Source organism: Mus caroli, unplaced genomic scaffold (genome assembly GCF_978045245.1).
Source record: "Mus caroli unplaced genomic scaffold, Mus_caroli_1 scaffold_11, whole genome shotgun sequence".
Lineage (NCBI taxonomy): Eukaryota > Metazoa > Chordata > Mammalia > Rodentia > Muridae > Mus > Mus caroli.
The window spans coordinates 6,503,385-6,521,523 of NW_028227266.1; the positions used below are offsets into that span (position 1 = coordinate 6,503,385).

The 18,139-nt window shown below is 37.4% G+C and overlaps 1 protein-coding gene across 5 annotated transcripts in view; it reads right to left on the reverse strand.

Moving 5' to 3' along the window:
• Cntn5 (contactin 5) overlaps positions 1–18,139 on the reverse strand; it is a 1,232,986-nt gene that overhangs the window by 106,589 nt on the left and 1,108,258 nt on the right. For all 5 annotated transcript variants that reach the window (XM_021171282.3, XM_029481828.2, XM_029481826.2 and 2 more), the window contains one exon: positions 16,069–16,189. In XM_021171282.3, the coding sequence (XP_021026941.1) occupies positions 16,069–16,189 (121 nt within the window). The remainder of the gene's footprint in view (positions 1–16,068; positions 16,190–18,139) is intronic.

The following is an 18,139-nucleotide window of genomic DNA, read 5'->3' on the forward strand; positions in this document are numbered from 1 at the left end:
ATGAAGTTCTTGGACAGGCCCTGTCTTCTTCCAGAAACAAAGCTGTGGATAAGCCTGGCATCAATGAATAAAGAAAGTAACACAGATATATAAAAGATGTAGATAAGTGTAGATTGAGGGAAGAACTTGACTTCTGGGACAGAACATTTGCACTAGATTACTCTGGCAATAGAGGGACAGTAAGCACTCCTAGACTGGAGTGGCTGGATATTATAGAACTTACTAGGAAAGCTAAGAGCCACGGGGATCTATTCCAGAAGTCGTGATCTGAGACTCTAGAAAATAGGACCAAACAGGAATTTGAGAGAGGATAGATAAGCTTCACTCCACTTTCCATTTTATGAAAATTTAATTGAAGTACCAATTCTCTGTAAATGTTAGAGTAGAAGCAGGGCTAGCCTGAAGTCTGAGCCAGTAGAGACTTGAGAATGTTGAGGACAGCCATTGTGAAGACTGTGGCCCCGATCACTCTGCAGTAGTAACAATGCTGAACATCACTGAGAGCCAATGTTGACCAACAAGTGAACAATGCTTTAGGGGCTCCCACAAGTCCATGAGGTTCTTACTGACTAGTGTTTTCTTTGGATGAGAAACAGACATGGTGGCATTTAGCAACTGACATCAGACAAGTCAATGAAGTCAGGATTTTCATATACAAATTAAGTTTGGCATAGAAGGTACATATTCACTTAAATAAAAAAAAATCAAAGGAAAACTCTCTCAGTGTGTGGAAGTATGCAGTTCAGTATATTCAATAAATTATCCACAATGTCATGACCCTGGTATGAGGACAATATATGGCAAGCCTGTTCCAGCATAGAACTGGCTAATTCAGGACATACAGTCTCACAGGTCATGTAGCCTTTCCCTTCACTTATTTGTTAAATTAGTTTCTAGAGTAAATTATTATTTTCTATTTGCATTTTGTTTTACATATTACATCATTTCTTTTTGACAGATTGTGTTATAAAAAGTAGGGAGGTATAAGAGGTAGGAGGAAACCAAAACAAAACAAAAATTCCTGAGAGCTTCACAAACAAGGAAGCATCAGGCTTCAAGTTAAATTGCTGAAGGCTTTTTGCCTTTCTGTGTCCCTACTTTAGTGACAGGTTCTAGAACATGGTGACATATTAAAAGTCCATGAAAATTATTTGCTCAATTGCTATGCCATATTCTATCCATTCTCATTTATATGAACCTTAAAAATTTAGTCTTAACAGAAGTGAATTTTCTTTTTTTTTTTTAAAGATTTATTTATTTATTATATGTAAGTACACTGTAGCTGTCTTCAGACACTCCAGAAGAGGGCACCAGATCTCGTTAGGGATGGTTGTTAGCCACCATGTGGTTGCTGGGATTTGAACTCTGGACCTTTGGAAGAGCAGTCAGGTGCTCTTACCCACTGAGCCATCTCACCAGTCCTGTGAATTTTCAATCATTTGAACACTGAGTAATTTGTCAGTAATTTCAGGAAAATATTCATTGTGATCTGGACTCTGGGGTTAAGATCGTAAAATAAAGTGGTTCCCATCCTTTCCCGCTTTGTTTTTTGGGTAAAAAAAGAAAGTCAATAAAGAGGTGAGTGAAATAGATTCAGATAGCAATAAATGCAATGGGGAAAGTCTAATCATATGACAATCATATTAGAGAGAAATAGATGACATTAGCATGGAAGTGTAACAGTCAATGATGAGTCAGCCAGCTATGCCAGTTCTGTAGGCAAGAGCTTTCAGTTGATAGCCCCTATGTGTGGATTTATGAAGTATTAATTAGTACAGCATGCTGGAGAAGCAGAAGGCTCCTGTGGATTGAGGGATACAAAGGAGGAGGGAGAGGAGAGGTGATAACATTGGGAAAATCATCAGGCACCAAAAGCAGAGGGACTTTAAGGACATAGGAAGGATTTCATATTTCCTTCTGAGTATGACTTAGATGCTAGGTCACATATGAGAAAAGTCAAAGGAAAGAAACTTGGGGAAGGCCTGGCACTTTGATTGAAGCCCTCTGAGGATATAGAAAATCATTTTGGGATGGGGATTAAAAAAATTATTAAAACTTATAGAACTTTTTTGCAATATGCTTTAGTAACAAATATTAATTCTAGTGATTAACAAATGGCTCAACAAGTGTACTTGCTTCACAGCATTTGTTAATATGATGTCCATGGCTGTGACTGGCCACAGGGAACCATTATGAACAGCTTTCCTGCAATTATTTTAGGATAAGGCAAATTCTCTACTTGTAAGGGAAAACAAAGATAACATTATTCTCTCCACCACTAGTGTTGTCCAACTAGAACTCAATAACATTTATCTTAAGTTTAACTTTGAATATGTGATTATGAGTCAGGTTGGTAGAGTCATATGATTGACACATATCCATGAACTAATCCCAAGTGAAGCATGTCATTTGTGGACAGGCATTTCATCTCCTTTAAAGATGCCCCATAGCGTTGTTTAAAATATTCAATTCTGTTGCTGTTTTGCTTCTTCTCTAGATTATACAGAAATTCCTGTCAATTATCACAAACTTCAAGTGAAAGTGAAATTAATCAACCATTTCAGGCCATAGAGTATGCATAAATATTTAATGCAGTTTTACATAAATTCAATTCACACACAACTTTACATATGCTAACATAAAAGTAGCAAGTCTATCATTCAAAGGTGAAGGTAATTTTCTGAAATGGAAAATAAACATTTCAGGGCCTATTGTACACACTGTCAAGAATAATTAAAATATTGAACTTGCTTATTTAAAATTTCAAGCAACCCAGATGCTCTCTGAAAATTCATTCATTAAGCCAGTATCACATAAATTTTGAGAACAGAGGAGTGAAAAAATCCTGTAGGAAAATACCATATGAGGTGCTAAAATATGCAGGAAACTATGTTACTACACAGCTTTCTATAAATCTAACGCTGCTGAGCTGTCAATGCTCATTATGATTCTGCAATACAGATTCAGATAAAAAATAATATATAGCTATATGGTCTCTTAACTTTGTCCAATCTCACTGTTCATTTATGAATAATTTATGTATACTTCTGTGATTTATTTTGCACCAACATACCATGAGGAGAATTTGGAATTATTATTTCAGATTACAAAGTCTGGTAAAATGTGTACTGTATCTTTAATATAACTGCAATTTTGACACTATTAGAGATTAAACTGTAGGGAGATTTTTCTAGTGTATTTTGTATGGGAAGATAGGCATGATGGATCATGGCTATAATGCTAGCATTTAGAAAGTGAGGCTGTATGATTGGGAGGTCGAATTTATCCTCCATCCCATAGCAAGTTAGAGGCTAGTCTGAGACTTGAAATTCTTTCTCAAAACAAAAACAAAGGAGCACACAAATAATGGTGAATGTGTGTGTGTGTGTGTGTGTGTGTGTGTGTGTGTGTGTGTGTGTGTGTGTGTGTTTAGTATACTTGGCTATGCTTTTTGCAATGCTTCTGATGGTTTTTCTGGAAATCAAAATGTTCAATAATATATATGCCCCAAATGGAAGACATGATTCACAAAATTGATCAAAAGTTGACAAAATTGCACTTTGAATCAATTTCATATTTTTAATTGAACAAATCCATCATCCCTTTAAGGAGTATAACTTCATGCTCTCCTCTTCAGGAAGTGACTGAACTAGGGTAGAAAGATGCCATCTTTGTTCTTCAGTAGTGTAGCCTATGAGTACTTTGTTATGTAACTGTGGGATGAAATAATATGCAGTTTCCTTCCAGGGCTCAGGACAGACTGAAAGATGACTGCTGTCTTGCATGATACCAAACCTGGTAAAATTTTGACGCTACCATATAACTCATTTGAAGGGATGGAGATGGTAGGCTCCTGCAGAAGCACTTAGAGCAGTACTATAGTTGGCTACTTTGTAGCAGATGTTCCCTGTAATAGATGTACAGCACAGAGTCTGTAATGTGGACTACCTTGTTCATGGTGATATGATGGATGCTGCTCATTAGGTTGACTTAGCATTCTGTGAGCTGAGGTTTTCAGACAAATATCCAAGCTTTGATTTACTGATTTGTACAGATTAGGTAATAAAATGTTTTTGCAAGAGTGATTAGATATCTTAAATGAAGTTTAGTAATAACAGTCCTATTTCTTGAGTTGGCAAAAAAGAAATAATTATAGAAAGCAATACCCTCTTAAACAATACAAGTAATTAAACCAGACCTGTTCCCTGCCACAGTTCTCTATGATTAATGAATACAGAACCAAATCAGAACACTGGCAACTGAACAAGCTGACACATGAGTAGAGATAAGAAATTGAGGTGATTTCCAAAAACCTTCTCTCCATCAGTTTTTTTGAACTGTTGACCTAGGCTGTTTTAAAATTTCAGACATAATTTTAGGGGAATCAAAATCATTCATACTAGTTGGTTTCAACTTTTAAAGCCTATCTATTTTATATGGTTACTGTATTTTACAATAACTCTAAGACCTTTTCATGTTCTTGACAGTATTTTAAAGGGTTTATACCTTTCTGTTTGTTTTGCTTTTCAGAACAGGAATTCAATAAGTAGTCAGGCTGGCTTTGGTTTCAAAATGTTCCAGCTTCAGCCTCCGTATGCTGGGTTTTTTCAGTGTGTCATCCTTATTGCCACTAAGCTGGAGGGATAGTCACATATATGCATTTAAACATCTGTGGAATCAATACTAATATTTGATAAACATTGAGCAGTATGTTTCAAGTCAATCCCATCCTATATGTGGATACTCACTTAAACTTCACTGATGATTTACATCAAGTTTAAGTCTGTGCTGCTGGAACTACAACTTTTTCGTTGCTGCCTGTTCCTCTTATCTAATTCTACATGAAATATAATTTGTACATTTAGATGTTCTCTTTACTCAATTGTATCTTCAATTTTTAAAAAAATAAATTACTTTTATGTATGTATGTATGTATGTATGTCAGCTAAATGCATGTGTGCTTGTAAGTAAGAGTTGTGTGTTTATGTGTGTTTGTGTGTGTGTTTGTGCATGCTTGTAGAGGTGAGATGCAGGTGCCAGGTACCTTGGAGTTGGAGTTACATGTTGTCATAAGCTGCAAGAAGTGAAAGAGCAGTCTGTAGACTGGAGCCTTCTCTCCTGCCAGTATTTTATGGGCTTTTGTAATTGCCCTTGAAGTGCTTTAGTGAGTAGAGGAGGGAGTCCAAATGCTCTGTCCACCTTCAGACTGCACTATCACATCATGACTGATCTGGCAGAACAAAGCTGTTGATATCACTGTTTATTTCAGTGAGTGTGTGATGGACTAGGATCACCTGGTGAGTAAGTGTAGATCATTGCTCTGCTCCTATAGACTATGAAGCTCAGTGGTTTTCTTTAACCTTGAAGATGACTTTCAGAATTTCTGCTTTCCATAAGGCTGAACCATAAGAACTGAGGAATGTACTGCCATCTGACATCTCATCTCATTCTGATTATCCCTCATTCCTTTTAATAATGTTTCTTTTGTGTGTTGTGTGTGTGTGTGTGTGTGTGTGTGTGTGCGGGGGGGGGGGGGGAGCGATTGGGGGTTAGAAGGTGACTTAGCAGAGTCTGTTCTCTTCTTCCATGATGTGGATTTCGAGGATGGTCCTCAGGTCCACAGGCCTGAGTGGTATGTGCTATCTATCACTCACTGCACCATCTTGGCAGCCTCCCTATTTTTTCACTTCTCATTTCTCTTCCCCACTTTTTTTTTTTAAATGCAGAATCTTTAGTGCCAAAGGAGTAACTGGACTTCCTCAGAGTTAGACTGTCCAGCTTATGCCAAAACGAGAGAAAATTTTGTCTGGGTTATTTCCTAATGTGACACTATGTCAGCCAGGTCAAAGGTTTATTATCATAGGAATAACACTTGGTAAAATTCAAGATCAGGCTGTTGAGAGCCATGGAATGCCTCAAGCTAAACCCTGAGCTAAGGCTAGCTTTGAAGCAGCTGTGACTCCTTCTGTTGTCAAGTGTACAAATACAGTGGGCTTTTTCTCTACAGTTTTCTGCCAACACACCCTCAGACACAGTTTTCTGTACTTTGTGTTTCTTTGTGTTTTCTTCTTGAATCCAAGACAGTTTTCTTATTTATTTATTTATTAGAATAAAACTATTTTGCTTTGTTGCTGTTGTTGTTTGGTTTTTATTGAAGATGGGTGCTGATGTTCTCCATTGCTTTTACTTTTTAGGCAGCAGAACCAATTCTTAATTATAAAGCTGAACCTCTCTCGACTCAGCCAATTACAGGGTAGAGACTATGATCTCACTTCTGCCAACCTTCAAGTAGTGGAGCAAGTTAGAGTCTCCTCGTTCACACTGAAGAATAACGTCTACATGGCTTACTATTTAAAAATAAAAAGAATGAAAGAAATCTTTGAAAATAATTTTTAACAAGGATGAGTACGATATTTTTGGGCATTTACAAATATCATCTGGTATTGTTTTTTTTTCCCTCACTGTTATATACTCTCCCTTGCTCTAACTCATTAGAGAGCTAATTGCCTTTGTAATTCCAAATTAAAGATTACTTAGTGAGACAGAGCCATCGCCTCTGCCAGGTGTTTGGGAAGGCAGAATCCAATCAGCAGTTAAGTTTTCTTCCCATCACTTCAGTTCCTTGCTCTGTTAGGTCTGCAGGGCTTTTGTATAGTTCAATGAAGATTCTGTTAGAAACAAGACAATGCTGTCAGACCCCAAAGCAAGCTAATTAAGAATCCAGTCCTGGAGCACATGAGCTAAACTAAGCAAGAATGTTTAATAAAGACTGTGGTGAACTTACCTATGTTCCTTTTTGTTCTTTGGAGATGTGACCTGCCACTGGGTTGGCATCCAGAACTTCTCCTTGCAGCTTGGGTACTTGCTGAGCACATTTGTTTATCAAAATTTGGCGATAGAATTCAAATACACTTAAAAGCATGTGCACTCTAGGATTCAAACATTCCCACTCAGGACACAAAGGACTTGCTCAAACAACCTCAGTGACAGTCACAGGAGTCTTACTGAGAAAGACAGAAGGGCTAGATGTTAAGTGGGAGGGGCAGCTGGATTCAGCCACACCGCTGCAGGTGTATGAAATGAGAAGAAAGAAGATGGCCTATAGAAACAGTTCACTCAAATGATTAGACAGACAGGTCCTCTGGATGTTTTGCTTAAAGGTGTGTTGGTCAAGGTCACCCTCCCTAGTATTAAAAACTATACTGTTTTATTTCTGTTCTTTTGGTAACAGGAATCAGAAGAAGGCAGGAAAGAAATAGTCATTGGTTAGAAGAACTTAGGTATTACAGTGGAGGAGAGATCCTTTCTGAAGCACTTAAGAGTTTGTTCTTGTCTTACTAGAGTCACGATTGTAAACATGTTTAAAGAAAGCAGAGGGAAACCTAGTTAGTGGAGCTTAACATTCGTGGAGACATCATCTGGAAGGGTTCCTTTATGACATTACATATGTTAAGAAGGCATACAAGAGATCCTTATAAAGCACCCATTAGAATCTGATATTTTAGTTGGCCAGACATGAGAAGGCCAGATTTGTCAGTACAGTCAGTAGCCATTCAGGCCAAGGTCTAAACAAAAGATGGGGCAATCATATTTCCTAGGAAGGTACTTAAAGGGCAGACTCTTTAGAGTATTCAAAAATATACCATCTTATCCTGGAAAATAGATGAGATTGGAAATGTTCTATGTTTGCAAGTTGATACTGAAGCATTTCTATCATCTTTCTTGACTTAGTAAACGACTGCATATCTTTTAAGTTTTCATTAACATATCACACTGATGTGACTCCTCACTCTCAGCTAAAGCCTGTCCCCTCTACTTTCTCTCCCATCTCTCTTCCTATACTCTTTCTTCTTCCTTGTTTCCATTAATTCCCCTTTCCTACTTTTCTAAATATTAACATTTATGACACTACATTGTGTGATCACTCTGTGGGGGTGGTAGATACAGTTGTGAAGGGTGTGGAAGCAGTGTGTCTATTGGCTGGAAAGGGAGGAATAGTAAGTAAAATAGAGTTTTAAGGCCATACCCTGTATATTCTCCTGCCTGTTTTGGCCCAATTTGGGTAGCAGTCAACATATTTCTAAGTAATTTTGTGCCTTAGTTTCCTTATCTGCATTTGGACCACAAACTGGTATTCCTCTCATAGTTTTTGTTGGATAAAGTGAATGGAGAAAGTCATATAATTCACCTGGACTCATTAGTAAAAACTGTGAACTGACTGTTTTTATTATTGTTATAAATTGAGCTCAGCACATATGCCTGTGTCAGGACTTAACTTGTCACAAAGAGTTAAAGAGCATATTCCTTATTAGCTAGTTCTCAGCCTAGCATGTAACATATTATATACTTATTTATCATATTATATATGATATTTTTGTATTTGCTTATACATGTGTGTTTGTAAATGTGTGAGTTTGTGTGTACAGACAAGAGGTGGATATTAGGTGTCGTCTGCAGTTGTTCTTCCCTTTATTGCTTTTAGGATAAGGTCTCTCATTGAACCTGAAGCTTCTCAATTTGGCTAGAATGGTTGGCTGCAAGCTCTGGGGACCTACCTTTCTCTAGTCTACACAGTTCTGGGGTTATATTTGTACAACAGCACACCTAATTTTTATGTGGGTCCTGCGCATCCAGGACCATCATGCTTGTGCAAGAAGCCTTTTTCGCGGTTAGCCATCTCTTTAGGCCTTACCTTATAAACATTTGATAAGTAACCATTAAATTAATGAATGGAGAGTGACTGATGCTTAAATTAAACAAGTTGGCTGAGCTCTTTTAGTAATACATTGTGGGAATGATACTAAGTCTGTGTGACTAACACCTCCAGTTTTTCTATATACTTACCTTCACCCTTCCTTGTGTGGCCCTCTGCCTGCTGTAATTCCATTATTTCCCCCTTCAGTCCGCTAAAGCTCATCACTCCAAAGGACATTCAATCCTTCCAAACTGCTGTGTCCAAGGGTACAGATTGTTCCTTATTTCACTTGGTAGTGGGGGTGTTTTGGGAGTTTATATTCATGCATGTTTGTGCACACAAGTGGAGGTCGTTTGTCAAACCTCCCAGCCATTTCTCATTGCTCTTGATCTTATTTGAATCTATCCATTGACCTGAAATTCAGTGATTGCGATATGCTGGCTAGCCATGAAGCTCCAGGGCTCTGCCCTTCTCTGATGTATCCAGAATACGAGGACAACAAATGTGCTTTATGACACCTGGTCTTTTAATGTAAGTTGTAGGCTCAAGCCCAGGTTTCCATGCTCATATAGATTTAACTAAACTATCTCCACAGTGCAGTGGTCCCTGTCTGTCTGGTCCTTGACACTCTCACCCAGTTTTTCCCTCCTGAATGTCTGTTCTATCTTTGTCTGCATGACCTGCTGTATCTGAATTTCCTTGCTAAGAGCTCTCTTTCTTTCATAGATTCTTCACAATCTCCATGCCAAATTTACTCTTCTAGATGTTCTAGGATTTCCTTTCCATTGGCTTTCGTGTGCTGCTGGTACTCAGGCTAGCATATCCACTCTAACATTGTTCTCCTAACCTCTGTGATCAAAAGACTTTTTGCTTACTTCATATGTGTATAGGGATCCTAAACTTAAATGCTGCTCCCTTCCGTACAATCAGTTTCTCCTGTATGTACCAATTAAGTAGATGTGATCAGAAGTGATCGTGATTACATAATTAGATTTCTTAGTTTGAGGATAATTTATGATCTATACTTGGCCATGTTTGAAAGTGAAGGTGGAGGATGATAAGCCACCCTGGTACTGTCACTTGAGCTAATCAGAATACAGACATTGGCCACTTTCACATTAAAACTTGGTCACTTTCACATAAAAACTGGCGTTCACATTTCCTTTTTCTCTGCCACTTTTCAGAGTCAGAGAATGCTGTGTAGATTCAGTCTCCTTGATTATTTAGGTCTGTACCTCTATCCCCATTTTCCAATCTCCATTATCCTTGCTTGTTCTTATTTGGATTGTGGCTGTAGTGTGCTATGGCTCTATGAACAAAACATTGGCCTCACTCACGTGACACATTTTGAAGTTTATGTCTTCATACCCTAGTGTGATCTATTCCTTAAGCAACTGCTTTTTCTCTGTTCATCAATGACTTTGACCACAAACTCTGAGTTCCTTGTCCTGGGTCAAGAAAGGCCCTATCCTCAGTACCACCCCATCATTGCCTTGGTATAGTAAAGACAGCATCAATGAGGAATGAAATCAGTCTTTAAAATATAACTTCTTTTACTAAGTCTTCATCTTCTCATGTTTATATATGCTAATGATATTTTTGTATTAGGATGTACGTGTAGGAAAGATGGGGACACAAAGCAGATTGGAATGGAATTCTCATATACTTTTGCTTGAGAATATCAATGATGTAAAACACAATACTTAGGATGTTCTTAGAGTGGGATAAAGAATTCAGAGATTGTGTTTTATAACAGCAACCCATTCCCATCAAGCAGCATGAGGAGTTTCTGTGCTGATGGAAATTGTCAGCAGGTACTCTTTATTTGTTGAGTGATCAAAACACATGAGGTTCAGACTTAATCGGTTGGACATCTTTGTGAACTGACACTGTACTGCATTTTTGGGGGTTAATTTCAGATGTGTATGTCCATGCATGTAAGCTTACTGCACTGATTTCAGCTCTGCTGCCATTCTCAACTATGACATCCATAAGCCAAACCAAAAGTGGTATAGAGAGGCCACATATGTAATTGACAAAACAAATGTTACTTTTGTAGTTGCAAAGTTCTGCTGATCAGCAAACAATTCTATGAAAAGGGTAAGAAGAAACTCTCTCGTAAAGAATGTCTAGTCTGAAACACATATATTGATAGTATCAACTTAAAATCAATGTAGATATCAAGGGTGGTTATGTGAGGAGTTTAGAACACATCTGATTTAATTCTACATCATTTGACAGTATAGTAGGTTATTTCCACTGAGTTTGGAGTAACAGTGTAGAAATCTTTCCATGAGAAAAATGTAGAAAATTCCCAAACATTTTTCCTTGCTATTGAGACCTAACATTGACACTAAATATCAGAGCTTGGACTAAACATGGACAGTGTTTAATCAAAGGTCATCAAAGGATTTTCCATTAAAAAAAACTGGTATCTTTAGGTTAATTTTAACTTTCTTAAAAATGCACAAATAGGTAATGTTTTAAATCTAATTTAAACATTATCTCATGGAAGTTGGCTGGAATCAAAATGTCTAGTTTTGTAGCATTATCTATCTTATAATGAAAAAATACGTTTTCTTAAATTAAAATTGAACTACTAAGCTAGTGAGATGGCTCTGCAGGTAAGAGTATTTGCCAACAAGCCTCATGATCTGAGTTTAATCCCTGGGTCCCACATGACAAGAGGAAGGAAATGACACCTACAAGTTGCCCTCTGACCTCACCATGGGTGCTAACACACACACACACACACACACACACACACACACACACACACACACACATGCACCCCCCCAGAGAACAATAACAAATGTATAGGACAGAAATATAAATAATGATCACTTCAACTAAAATGCAAACTCTTTCAAAATAAATGGCTCATGGCTTTTCTTGATGATTGTCTTGGTGTAAAAAGGTGCATTGGAGGTTCTGTGTTTTGAATTTTATAAACTAATTGTTAGGTGATCTATCCCAAACCTATTCCTTGGCTTAAGAGAGTGGTATATAGTTTAACAGTTATATGTGTGTATCTGTACACTATCCAGAGCCCTGAGCCTAAACGACTCTTGTGCTTAGAGTGCTGTTTTACTGTCATTATTCTGGAGTTCTAAATAATCTTGACTGAGACTTTTGTATTTTTCTCTTATACTGGGTCCCTCAAATTGTGCATTTGGACTACTTCTATGCGTATACTATCCTCTTGAATCCCTCCTATTTCAATTGCAAGACCAAAAGTTACCAAAGGACATTCATATGATGCCTCTCACAAAAGCTGCTGTTATACAGATGTGTTTAGAGGTCCAAGGTCCCAGCTTTAGCTTTTCATTCTGAGTGCTGAGCATACCTCAGCTACCACAGGCCAGAAGAATAGACAAGGGACGAAATGCATAGCAAGTTCTAAACAAATGCCCGTTGATATATATAATAGACTGAGTACTGTTTTCGTGGCATTAGTTCAGTGTAGAAAGTGGTGGGCAGAAAATTGGTAGGTAGGAAAAAATTAGACTACTGAAGCTTCAAAGCTGGAAAGAGTAGATACAACTGAGTTGATAAGAGAAGTGGAGAGAATTGAATTGAATATGAGTTTAATTCTAATTGGAAGAAGTAATGCTGTGGGGAGTTGAGCACATGACTGATAGCTGTACTATGTATCCAAACAAGTTATAGCTCCAGGGGCCCATTCTCCTCAAATTCAGTTAAGTATGTTCTAGCTGCATGTGTTAGAATTTGTAGAGATTTCAGCGAAGACTCTGTATTAGAAGGGACCAACAGGTGGCTTGAGCTATGACTATTTATTATTTATTATTATTATTATTATTTTATTATGCTCTTTTCTTTAAAAATTTTCAACAGGTTTTATATAGCTAAGGCTGGACTTGAGCTTCCTTTGTGGTGGAACCTGACCTTGAGCTCCTCATTCTCTGGCTCTACCTTAAAAGGACTGAGATTGCAGACACACTGTCAGGCTTGACTTAGTTTTTCTTGACTTACCATTTTCATTTTAAAAAATGTTGAAAAGAAATGCAGAAGTTGGATGAAAAGTGATTTTCTTAATTACTTCTTCTGCCTCTGAATAAAATAATAGGAACACAGACTTAGGTTCCCAGTCATACTAGTCAAGCTAAGCTTGTCTTATCTAAACCATGAAACTTTCCTGCTGTGCTATTTACTGTGAGAAGTAGATATATAACATTGATTTATGAGAAGTCCGATAATTTATGGAGTTGCCCCTGTTGCAATTGACTGGTTCTCATATTCCTTTAAAGAATCAGTGCCTACAAAACGTTTGTCTTCTTCCATGAAGTTCTAGCCCAAAGGTCTATCATACTTTTCTTAGAAAATATAATCTTTTTACATATCTTTCATGTGTTCAAACACCATGGCATGGCCTTGCTTTGTGTATTGCTTTTATAGAACATTTCTCAAAAAATAAAGAAAATGGTGTCTGGACATAGATTCAGTTTCTGATTATATTTGTGTTCCAACACAATAATTTCTTTTAGGACACTCATGATTGGTTTATTTTTGTTGTTGTTGCTCTGAAGATCATAATATGATGGTACTATGATAATGCTAGTTCGATGAAATTTAAATTTGTAAGAATAGATGATTGATTTGATAATTCATATAATTACTTATAAACTATTAAAGATTTAGATAATGATAATGTTGTAAAGGAAATGAGAAATACCATTAAGAGTCTCAACCAAAATTATAACCAAAAATAAGTTTTCTGGGGAAAAGATAGCCCTTAAGACACAAAGTGAAGGGAGGCAGAAAACTGGGGTCTGGAACATTCTGATTCTAAACAAGGTGTAGTGGGGTGATGCTGCCACCCACCTGAATCCAACTCAGTGTCCTGTCACAGCATTCATTAGGATACACAAAGGAAAGTTATAGACTTCAAGGCAACAAAGAGAGGTGGTCATCAAGCTGAGAGAATAAAGACTCTTGGCCTACGTCAACCACAGAGAATGATGTTAGGAACCAGTAGTTCCTGCTTATGTGTGCTTCGAGTGTGATCAACACTGGAAACATGAACTGCCTAGTGGGTGTTCTGGCTGGTGGGTGGTCTTTACTACACTCATATACATTTTCTTAATTTATAAAACAATAACTTTGCCACTTGTGTTATAACAGACCTTAGAAAACTCACTGTAGAGTCCTCAGCTTTGCTCTTACTGCTTAGAATGGAAGACTGTTCCTCCTTTAGAGTGAATGGAGAGATTGGGACAGGAGACATGGAGAGTAAAGTTACTCTCCTAAGTCAACACTAAAACTAATAACATTCCAGCATGCAAATTTTCCTAGATGACAAGAACTTGAAAATTTTCACTATAAAAATAATCATGAAAGATAAAGCATAACCCTCAGTTTAGTATTAAAATCTAAAACTAGCTGGGAGGGAGAGGCAAATTATTTTCCCTAGTTTTAGAAATCTAATGCGAGCACATAATCAGAAATTAGTGACTGGATTGAACTCACTTCAAGGGAAAGCTTGAGCTCATGGAAACATAAATATTCAGAATTGCTATTGGGTGCAATTCCAAAATTAATGCATTTAATCATCTCCTAGGCATAAAGCCAAAGGCTAAAAGAGCAGAACATGAAAATATTGGCCTTGAATTATGTTCTGGACCCTGTTGAGCTTAATTTTACTTACAAAGCAGGATATGTAGTTTGCCACTTAAATTTGCCCCTTAGAGTCCTCGAAAAATAAACCTGGTTTCTTTTATCATCGTCTAAATTGTTGAATTCATTTGGAAAGCTCTAATTTTAGGAGGATCATTTTAAATTATTAGTCAAGTCACACAGTAAATACACATACATAAGGAAGACAACAGCAAGAGAAGAAAGCAATTTTCTACCATTTTGACTGCAAGGTACATTGTGCAATTCCAGGTAACTTGCATCTTCAGAAGGCACAAAGAAATTTTTAGATATAGGTAGTAAGGTGTATTAAAAAAGGAACACTTTAAAAAGTTTCATTTTACAATAGGTGGAATAGCATACATTTCTGACACAAAAAATTGGAGAACAGAAGAAGCAGTCTTGTAAGTACAAAGTAGAACACATGGCATGACTAAGCTTCACACATACACAGTTCTGTCTGAACTTCTTCCTGAAAATGATGGTAGGTTCACCACCATACATTGACAACATAACTGAGGGGAAGAACTAAGACAATGTCACTCACCACTCACCTCTGTATTTATTTACTGTGTGAAATCTTAGAAATTTTGCATCTTAAAATGAGAATGAAAACACTTCAAATGGTTAAAATCAGTTATTTAAAATATGAGCTCTTGTTATGGACTATAAAAGTGTTTATTTGTGCATACTGTGTAAGAATTTGAGGCATGCAACACACATCTCTCTGTAAGATTGGGCAAGAAGGAAGGGTACTGGTAGAGTCCTGACAATTAGTCTTTCTTGGGTTAGTAACATGACTTGAGGCTTTGTACAATTTAGGAAACTTGGAAACTGTCTGAGGGTATACTGCACTTAATACCAAGTTAGGAGAAAAGAAAGAATGAAAATTTGGAGGGAATGAAAAGTATGGAAAGAAGGAAGAGAAAAGAAAGAGAAGAAAATACATGGTAGAATGCAAGTCTCTTGTCTTGAGAAGCACTACTGTAAAGTCAATGCATGCTGCAGATATTTGCTTAATTGAAATGAAACATAGCTTCAGAGGTTTGCAGAATCCTTGGGGGGTGGCTCCTTATTAGAAAACCCTTAGTTGTTATTTTTGCACAATCTGTATGTTGCCATTTTCAGGCTGCAAGGAGCAGGGGAATCTCTGTCCTTTAACAATTGTGTACCCTCTTATGAATGTAGATTTCTGGGCTTTTGGAAGCTGGATTTCAAAGTTGTTGGGGAAAAATCATAATGCCTAAAGCTTCTGCTGGCTTTGCATTAGAAAGCTATATCAATACGTGTATGTATATGCATAAATACATATATGTATAAATATACACAAAGCTATATACACACATATACATACAAATCTTTCAAACACACACACAATCTCACACACACACACACACACACACACACACACAGAGCAACCTTGTCTCTGTCACCTAACCACCCAAATGTCTCAGCAGATATGCTTCTGAGTTTGGGATAAACTTGGTTTCCTATTTAGCAGCCACTCATTATCACAAGTGTTTCCAGATAGCTTTAGTCTGCTTCTAAAGAGGTTTGCTATATCATCATCTCAAAGGCAAGAAAAGGTTAGTCAAAAAACGACAGAAATTATGAAAGTGAGCAGCGCAGTGCTGACGTGCCCCATCCGTCCATGCATTTCAGCCCCTTCGTAGAATAATTTATGGTGATCGTGTCTGCAGTCTGGCTATTAGCATACTCACCCCTAACAAGAAGTTCTGCCTCATCTGACACACTGTCTGCTGTGGTCTGTACCCTGCAGCCATATCTCCCAGCATGCATCAGAAGGATGTTCCTGATCATTAAATCTGCAGAGGATGCTTGCTGAAAGAGGGATGAAGTGCCAGTTTAAAATGTTGCAAATCTGCCTAGTTCAAGGTGGTTTAAGGGGAACTTCGCATATTCAAAGGGCCTGTTTTTGGCCTTACAATTTATACAACAGTGCAGAAATCAAACATGTCCTGGCTTAAGGAATATACAAATTTATATTTTTCACAATCACTCAAAAAATTTTCAACATTAAATATCACATAAAATGATTTAGCAGCAATAGTTATAAGATATTTAAATATATACCAGTAGCTAACATCTTTAAAAGTATAGGAAAATCAGTAAAATTTACTGCTTTGATATTGAAAGACAGACTTTTTTGTGACAGGAATACTGTGTTAAAAGAAATAGCAACTCGTGGGAAATGAGTTATGGGAAGATAGCTGTTGAAAGGTTATCTCGTGAGGATTTGTTGAATATTTCCTTTTATAAGTACACAGTACACTGTGGATCACAGAATGTGATTGCATTTAGGAGAGAGAGAGAGGGAGGGAGAGAGAGAGAGAAAGAGAGAGAGAGAGGGAGAGGGAGAGGGAGAGGGAGAGGGAGAGGGAGAGGGAGAGGGAGAGGGAGAGGGAGAGGGAGAGGGAGAGGGAGAGGGAGAGGGAGAGGGAGAGGGAGAGGGAGAGGGAGAGGGAGAGAAAAACACGCTGGTCCTCAAGCCATGTGTCTTTGTGTAACAAAGATATATTCCTCCCATAGCCACCACCATCAGGGAGCAGGACCAGCTGGAACCTGGGTTAATATCATCATAAAACATGAAGGATGGATGACCAAAACACTTGACTTCATTGGGAGCAGAATGATTAGAGCCTGGTTAAATAACTGCAGTTAGGTGATCAATAAGTGCCAGGAGGAGACATTTTTGATGTATTGTTTGCGGGAATTAGTGAGGACCCTGTAGCTGATTGACTGGTACAAACCTTTCTTTACCTAGCACTGTCTTTCCATTACTAAGTAAAAATTGATGCCTTTCTGTGATCATATAAAGACCTGGTATTGATTATAACTCATGTCTTTTTACCGCCCCTCCCCACACTTTTAGCTTGTCCTTTGGGACACAGTATTATCATATATGGGCTAGCCTAGATCTCACTATGAAACGCAGGATGGCTTTGAACTTCCAGTGCTCCTGATCTTTCTGCCCCACACTACTAAGTGATGGGATTATATGCATGTGCTAGCACATTTGGAGTTTCAATTTTTTTCTTTACAGAGTAAAACCATAGAAAGACTTCAATATTTCTTTGTATTTACATGTTGCAAATGTTGGAAATAACATCCTCCATTTATGTCTTAACTGAGCACAGAAAAGAATGTTTAATATACTATGCTAAAAGAAGTACCCCTGGATCCAAGAGCTTTTAATGTTGGATGGAATGGGGGCTAATTACTTTTAAAACAAATGTGTTTGTGCTTACAAGACAAAACATACTAACAATTATTTAGAATTTAGTTGTTTGCCTTTGTTTTGAAAGATATGAATTGCTTTTTCATATCATGAAAAGAAAACCAATGCCTAGCAGTCCTTATTTATTCCCTCAGTGTTTGTGGTAAAAGTATGATATTCTGAGTTTTTTTAAGTCAATCATACATGAATGGTTGTTTTTATCAATGAGTTAGTTACTTTGTGATCCCCTATATTTTAGCCATTATTTTTTCTTTCCTCTCTCTCATAGTTAGTTTTCATTCTGGCTGATCTTACAATTGGAACATCTAAGAGTATTGAAATTTTTTCTAATGAAATAACTTGTTGAGTTACCGTCTGGTTGCGTCATATATAAGAAACTGCTTCATAGCAAGAATGCTTTGAGAATGGATTAAAATGTCACACAATTATTTCCAGATAAAACATCTGTCCATCAAATGTCATATTGACACCTTCCTTAGCATACATCCTCACTCACAAACCCTAAGGAGATTCACATTCTATGTGGCTCCTTT